We start from the raw sequence: 8028 nt of genomic DNA on the forward strand, positions 1-8028 counted from the left end.
TCTTTCTTTTTTGACAGCAGCACAACCGTTCACTGGATTAGTTTAACTAGTTTGCTCTGTTTACTCCCTTGACCTTGCTATTGACCTGGCTAAGAAGTCTCCAGGTTTGAACCAGTGTCTCTTCTTTTCTCCTCTGTTTTCAGAGTTCTTCCCAGCCATCGCCTACCCTAGCATCTGGCTGCAATGTCCGCTCATATTCCCCACCGTGAGAGAACGGAAGATTTCCTCCTTGCCTCTCCTTGCTATCTCCTTTAATGCCCACAGTGGGTGCCAGAGCTAACTTGAGGGCCCCGGGGGCAGCAGGGCACACCTGTTCCTGCTGATGATTAAAAACAGACACACAGGCACTTCCAGTTGAATCTCTTGTCGCTGGTAATTTTGGTCTTCTTGGGAACAGGTGTTCGTAGGTGAAACCCCAGGGCAGAGTTTAATTATAAACACCTGTTAACAGAGCAGTGACCTGGCTGAACAGGTACGAGGTTGGGTACTTTCTTCATCTTCTATTAATTTTAAATTGATTTTTATCTAATTTTATTTTTGTTTATTATTATTTTAACCTATGTTTTGAAATGACCCTGTACTGGTGTCTGATCGCTAACTTGCGAACACGCGGGGCCTGCTAGATTTGGGGGGAGTGGGGATTGGGAGGAGAAAACTCCCCTGTGAAAGTTCTCCTATGCAGCCCACCCGAGACAGGCAGAAGGCTTCCACTGAAGGGCATTAGGGTCGAACAGCACCACCTGTGGCGTGAGGAGGGGGACTCCCGGAGGCAGTATTCTCTTTTATTTATTTTTTTTTTTCAAAGATTTTATTTATTTATTTGACAGAGAGATCACAAGCAGGCAGAGAGAGAGGAGGAAGCAGGCTCCCCTAGAGAGCAGAGAGCCCGATGCGGTGCTCGATCCCAGGACCCTGAGATCATGACCTGAGCCGAAGGCAGCGGCTTAACCCACTGAGCCACCCAGGCGCCCCCAGTATTCTCTTTTAATGCAAGTGTTGATGCTTCCCTGTCTGCTTGTTTTGAAACAAGTGTTTTTCCCCTGGGTTCGGACCCGTGCCTGGAGTGGTCCGTCTACCATGCCCACTCAGCTGGAGGTGGCCATGAACATCATGATTACGACCTTCCACCAGTACTCTTTCAAGAAAGGGGACAGATTCAAGCTCAGCAAGGGGGAACTGAAAATGCTCCTGCAGCGAGAGCTCACACAGTTCCTCTCGGTGAGTCGCAGCTTCCCACCTCCTGGGGCGGTCAAGTATGGATGGGGTACGTGTCCAAGGAGAGCCTCCATGCAACGCCTCCTATGACCCTGCCACCAACAGTGCGGTTGGTACTGAGGTTCAAAGCCAGGGGCAAGCAAACCCCGGAGGCCTTTATTTTCTGTGTGCACTTGATCCTTGACCATCCCGGGTCTGTGCTGTGTGGGTCCTCCTATTGTGGATCTCTTCCAGTCCGGGGCTGTAAATGTATTTTCTTTCTTTCTTTTTCTTTTTAAAGATTTTATTTATTTATTTGACAGACAAAGATTACAAGTAGGCAGAGAGGCAGGTGGCGGGGGTGGGGGGCGGGAAGCAGGCTCCCCACTGAGCAGGAGCTGGACTCGGGGCTCGATCCCAGAACCCTGAGATCATGACCCGAGCCGAAGGCAGAGGCTTTAACCACTGAGCCACACAGTTGCCCCTGTACATATATTTTTTTTTTTAGGATTTTCTTCATAGCGTTTCCTTTTCTCCAGCTTCCTTTATTCGAAGAAGATAGTATATAATACATAGAAGACACAAAACGAGTGTTAATCTACTGTTTATGTTACTGGTTAGGCTTCCTGTCCACAGCGGGCTCTTAGCAGCTGAGGATTTGGGAAGTCAGAAAGTCACAAGTTGAAGGTAGGTTTTCGTCTGTGTGTGGGGTGGAGGGGGCCAACACCCCTACCCCGTGTCGCCAGAGGGTCATCTCTAGATAGGCATGTACCCTTCTCCATGTTGCCTGTGGCTAGGGTTTCCAAGGGTTGCAAATGGCATTCAGGCTTTCTCAATTGTGCAACATTGCGGTGCAGGGGTTAGAGTTAATAACTAGTGGCACTAGTTAGAGCTAGAGCTTTACGTATCTGTCTGTAAAATTAATATTATGTATTGGGCCAGAAATGAAACCTGGGATACTTTTTGCTGCAGAGGCAGGTTTTCTAGTAAATGAAAAATACTTAGCTTTGTCAGACAGCACAGGCTGATTCCGAGGGTCAGAGAGGGTGTGTCTGGCCAGTGACCGGTCAGGTAGCAAAGAGGTTCACATCTCAAAATAGCCAGGAGTTCATTAAAGTCTACACAGGAAATCTCCCAGTGGAGTGTTTGGGTTCTGAGGAAAACCCTTTACTCCGATGTTTATGCAGACACCTCGAATTGCCTTTAGCACAGTGTGTTATCCTTGCATGGTGTTATTTGTCCAAACCCCGTGTTAAGACTCCAGTATTTGGGGGCGCCTGGGTGGCTCAGTGGGTTAAGTCTCTACCTTTGGCTCAGGTCATGATCTCAGGGTCCTGAGATCGAGCCCCACATGGGGCTCTCTGCTCAGCAGGGAGCCTGCTTCCCCTTCTCTCTCTGCCTGCTTCTCTGCCTCCTTGTGTCTCTCTCAAATCAATAAATAAAATCTTTAAAAAAAAAAAAAAAGACTCCAGTATTTGTAACTACGACACTCTTTTCTTCTTTTCCCTCTATAGGAAAACCTTAAAGTAAAAAAAAAAGAAAAAAAAAAATTTTAAGTCCTCTCCATGCCCAATGCAGGGTTTGAACTCATGACTCTGAAATCAAGAGTCGCACGCTCTGCCGACTGAGCCAGTCAGGTGTCCCTCAAGTAAAAAATGTTTATCATAGTAATTCTTCCCAGTGCCTTTTCAGTTTGGCTACTGGTTTATAAAACATTTAGAATAAAAGTCTCAGCAGGTCAAATTTGTCACATTGATTTATTCAAATGAAGTTTATTGTTGTTGGGATGCCTGGGTGGCTCAGTTGGTTAAGTCTCTGCCTTCGGCTCAGGTCATGATCCCAGCGTCCTGGGATTAAGTCCCGCATCGGGCTCCTTGCTCAGCGGGGAGCCTGCTTCTCCCACTGCCTCTGCCTGCCAACTCTGTCTGCCTGTGCTCACTCTGAGAAATAAATAAAATCTTAAAAAAAACAACAACACATGAAGTTTATTGTTGTTTTGATCAAGTTGATTTTGATTCATTAAAGTTTCCAAACTTTTAATGGTTGGCGCCTACGGAGAGGGCAACGGGAATCCTTGGAGGGAATGAACTACTTTTAGAAATACTTCTCAGCAACCACCCATCAGAGGACGGGTGAAGGCTTCAAGTCCCACCCATTCTGAAGCCTGACCTCTTCTATGGGCTTCTGCTTTACTTTCTACCCCTGTAATGCAGTCATCCTTCTAAGACCTACCCTTCACCAGATGCCTCTTTGTGTATCATGTGCTGTGCCAAGTAAGGCTGCAGATAAAATATTGTATGTCCCATGCAATATTAGGGACATAAGGTTTTTTTTCCCCATTGTTCTGAAATTCACATTTAACTGAATGTCCTGTATTTTTATTTACTAAATCTAGCAACCTGTCTCCCCCAACTTTGTGGGGAGATAGTCTTCCTATTTTAGAAATAAGGAAATTCAAAAATGTTAAATGATTTGCTCCAAGCCTCATTGTTGGTAAATGGTAGAGCCACCTACTATCCCCTTTTGGCTGTAAAGCCTGCTTTGTTCCGGTTTGGAGTCCTGGTCCCCTGACCTTTGAAGTAGTGTAAATGCATTTTCAGGCGCAGCAGCTCACTTTGCTGAGATGCTGTTTGCTCTTCTTGGTGTTTAGATCTGAGCCAGAATTACGTGGCCCTGGAGCAGAAGGCCAGACTCATTTAGAATTGGATTAAAACCAATTCTACCTGCACATGGGCTCTTGGGAATTGTCCTTAGATGCCAAAATGGAAATAAAAACTTGAATGTAAATGCAATTTTGGTTGTCGTGAACCTCAAAGCCTGGGAGTTAGAAATTTTCTTTTTCCTTTTAGTGCCAAAAGGACCCCCAGTTGGTTGATAAGATAATGTAGGACCTGGATGCCAATAAGGACAATGAAGTGGATTTTAATGAATTCGTGGTCATGGTGGTAGCTCTGACAGTGGCTTGTAATGATTACTTCGTAGGACAATTGAAGAAGAAAGGAAAATAAAGATAAGTATAGTAAGCTTATCTAAGGGCAGAAGTATATCCAATAGTTATTTACTTCCTGTTCATCTATAGTCTTTTGAGACCTATAGTTATAATGAATGCCATTTATAGATATACATATAACTAAGTACTCATATTATTAAATGATGTGTACCTTAATAAATAGATTTATTTATTTATTTTTTAAAGATTTTGTTTGTTTATTTGAGAGAGAGAGATCACAAGTAGGCAGAGAGTCAGGCAGAGAGAGGGGGAACCAGGCTCCTTGCTGAGCAGAGATTCCCAATGTGGGGCTCGATCCCAGGACCCTGAGATCATGACCTGAGCTGAAGGCGGAGGCTTAACCCACTGAGCCACTCAGGCACCCCAATAAATAGATTTAAATATTCCAGATCTTCTATGCCCTACTTGAAATTTTCCTATACTACTAAGGTGCTTATGCATTTTTTTTAATCTGTCAAAAACAAGCATCACAAAATTTAGCTACTTTCACATGCTACTAAAGCTTAGCAAACTTCCAAGAGTCATTATCACCCTTAAATTGTATTTGAAGCTTCTAATCCTATTAACAAAATTAGGTGGCTCTCCCACCCTCTTGTGATTCTGCTTCAAATGGAAGAAGTTGTGCAGGTCTATAAGCAGAAAGGCTGATAAATAGAAGAAAGTGCTAGATTTGTCAGTGAGCTAGGTCAGGAGAGGAGGTGCATTCAGGGCTAGGAATCTAAGCCAGGAGAGCTGAAGCCAGCCACTCTTAAAGGCTGGTGTATAAATACCTTCCCTTGCCTCTTGGGTCCCCTAATTCCGGGGCAAGTGTTTCACATCACTTCCCAGTGCTTCCCCTGGGGTTAAGCTTCAGTGACCTGCCCTGCCCAGGGAGGCGGGCTTGATGTCATACCTTCTCTGTGCTCCCTCCCTTTCTTTGTCTCACTCCATACCCCCACCCTGTGTGTCTGCACTCTCAAATAAACAACTTGCATGCAAATTCTTGTCTTACAGTCGGCTTGGGGGAGACCAGACTATGACAGATCTCTTGGAGAATTTTAGAAAGAAAATGGTTAATGAGATTTATACTTCTTCTTTTTATAAATTTATTATTATTATTTTTAAGATATTATTTTTAATCTCTACACCCGCCATGGGGCTCAAACTCATAGCCCCAAGATCGAGAGTCACATGTTCTACCCACTGAGCCAGACAGGCACCCCTGTATTTATACTTTTTGGCTACTGTGTGAAGAAAGGGCTATGGAGAGGGCCAATGCGGAAGAGGGAGATTAGTTAGGAGGCCATTCTTGTGTTCTGAGCAAGAGACAGTGGTTTCTCAGCCCAGGTTTCAAGCAATGGAGATCAATTTGTTAAGTGCTTTGGCTGTAGGAGCCATAGGACATGCCAGTGGACTGGTGAGGAAGTGTCAGAAAGGAGGGCAGTGCAGGCTATATCTGTTCTCCATTTCCCCCCATATATTAGAAGCCTAATTTGTGCAGGGTAGCAGTGTGCCCAGCTAAAAAGCTCTATTTCCCAGCCTCCCTTGCAGCTGAGATGGAGTTTGTAACACAGTTCTGGACCTTGAGATAGAAGCAGAAGTCTCCTGGGAATTTCTGGGAATGTTTTGTTATTTCCATATCAGTTCTGTGCCTTCCACCGTGTTCATTCCTTGCTTATTGGAATGTAAATGTGAGGCTGGAGGTGAGGCTGCCCCATTGCCACCATGAGGATAGAGAAGAAAAAGAGAAGGAGCTGGGACATTGTTGTCCCTGAGGAGGCACTGCCCAGCCCTGGTCTGCCTGTTTCTAGTCTTCTCATGTGAAGAAAGAATGAGCACTCTCTGATTAAGCTGGATTCTGTTACATGCAGCCAAACACAGTCTCTAATGTTTAGATTTTTGGTCAAGCAAATTTAGTAAGTGGGAAAGGCTGGGAGACAAGCAGCTTTGGGGTAGGGACATTAGGGGGAATAGCTCTATTTAAAAATGTCTCTTGGACATCCAAGTGGACATAGTACATGGGCAGTTGGATAGATGACCTAGTCTAGGGCTCAGGTTAAAGAGAGGAATTAGAGACACAGATCTGGAAGTCATTAACATCTAGATGATATTAAGTCACAGGACTAGAGGATATCACTTAGGATGAGAGTATAGAGAGGGGAGATGAAAGGTCCAACAGTTTGCTGTCAGGAAAAAGAGGAGCCAGTAGGTCAACAGCAAAGTCATGACCAGGAAGATAGTAGGAAAACCAGGAGAATGTGGTGCCTCACAAGCCTAGAGAAGAAAGTATTTGAGGAGGGAAAGAAGGTAAAATCTATAATCCTCTGAGAGAAGGAGTAAGAGGAGAATGGAGAACTGACCATTACATTTGCCGAGGTAGAGATCACCAGAAACGGCAATGACCCTGATGAGAATGATTTCCCTTGCGGAAGTATCTATCCCTTGGGCTGATAGATGGTAGGTGCTCAATAAATACTTGTTAAATGAACAAATGAAAGAACCTGCTGGGTGTTGATTTTCTAGTGCTAAGACCTGTCATTTTTCTCTTTAAGTAATGTTTTTTTGTCTCTCTCAACCCAGTTCTGAGCAGACAGGACAGGGAGAATTTAGATGTCAGAGCATTCAAGAGCAGAAATGTATACTCTTGGTGTTTACTCCTGTTGCTCAGAAGGTTGGGGAAAAATTTGAAGAAAAAAGTGGACCACATATTTCAGAGATGTTCAGACTTTTTTCTTGCAAGATGGCACACTACTTGTGCAAGAGAAGGTTTAAACATTTCTCCGGGGCTTTTAAACATTTCCTTGTAATTTGGGCCAAAGTTTCCATATTCTACAATGAGTCACCAAAACATGAAAAGGAAATTCAAAATTTTCCTCATGTCCAATTCAAGGAAGGACATTCTCAATATAGAGAAATAAATGAAAAAACAATGTTCATTTCAGGCTGTTTCTAAAAATCAAAAGGGAGGAAAAGCAATTTATGTGTGAAATTAGATATCAAATGAGTAAGGATTACATGATGCACCAAAAGCTCTTTCCTAGTGAAGGCGAGCATGAGGGTGGGCTTTCTTTTGTGTGTGTGTTAGGTATGCACAAATTTGTAGGAGTCAAAACTGATTTCTTCTTATGCCCACAGACTCTGGCCTGTGCATTTTGCTGCCGTTTAAATCAACTTGAAACAATATTCAAGGGTCATCCCTGCATTAGCACGTTCTAATGTTTAGCATTTCCCCAATGTTCTTTTTTTAAAAGGTTTTATTTATTTATTTGATAGACAGCAAGAGAGCACAAGCAGGGGTAGCATCAGGCAGGGGAGAGGGAGAAGCAGGCTCTCCGCAGAGCAGGGAGCCAGATGTAGGGCTCAATCCCAGGACTCTGGGATCATGACCCCAGCCAAAGGCAGACGCTTAAGGGATTGAGCCACCCAGGGGTCCCTTCCCCAGTGTTATTGGAAGATAAGACTTATGGGAGACACTAGCCTAGGTCTGATTGGGGCCCCATCCTTGAGATGTGGCTGGCAATCCAAATAGCTAAATGCCTTCCAGAGGCAGAAGCCTGGAGTTGAGGGTTTGATAAAGGAAAAGGGAAAATTAATTAAAGAGGGCTCAATCCCAGGACTCTGGGATCATGACCCCAGCCAAAGGCAGACGCTTAAGGGATTGAGCCACCCAGGGGTCCCTTCCCCAGTGTTATTGGAAGATAAGACTTATGGGAGACACTAGCCTAGGTCTGATTGGGGCCCCATCCTTGAGATGTGGCTGGCAATCCAAATAGCTAAATGCCTTCCAGAGGCAGAAGCCTGGAGTTGAGGGTTTGATAAAGGAAAAGGGAAAATTAATTAAAGAG

At 44.4% G+C, this 8028-nt stretch overlaps 1 protein-coding gene across 1 annotated transcript; it reads left to right on the forward strand.

Annotated features, from left to right (window-relative positions):
* Window positions 1-1077: 1077 nt before the first annotated feature.
* Window positions 1078-4202, forward strand: LOC111148218 (S100 calcium binding protein Z). Its single transcript, XM_022504680.1, is given in 2 exon segments — window positions 1078-1218; window positions 4044-4202. Coding segments are annotated over 2 exon segments (300 nt in total).
* The last annotated feature ends 3826 nt before the right edge of the window (window positions 4203-8028 follow it).

This window comes from Enhydra lutris, unplaced genomic scaffold (genome assembly GCF_002288905.1).
Source record: "Enhydra lutris kenyoni isolate GAN:26980312 unplaced genomic scaffold, ASM228890v2 scaffoldscaffold19, whole genome shotgun sequence".
NCBI classification, from domain to species: domain Eukaryota; kingdom Metazoa; phylum Chordata; class Mammalia; order Carnivora; family Mustelidae; genus Enhydra; species Enhydra lutris.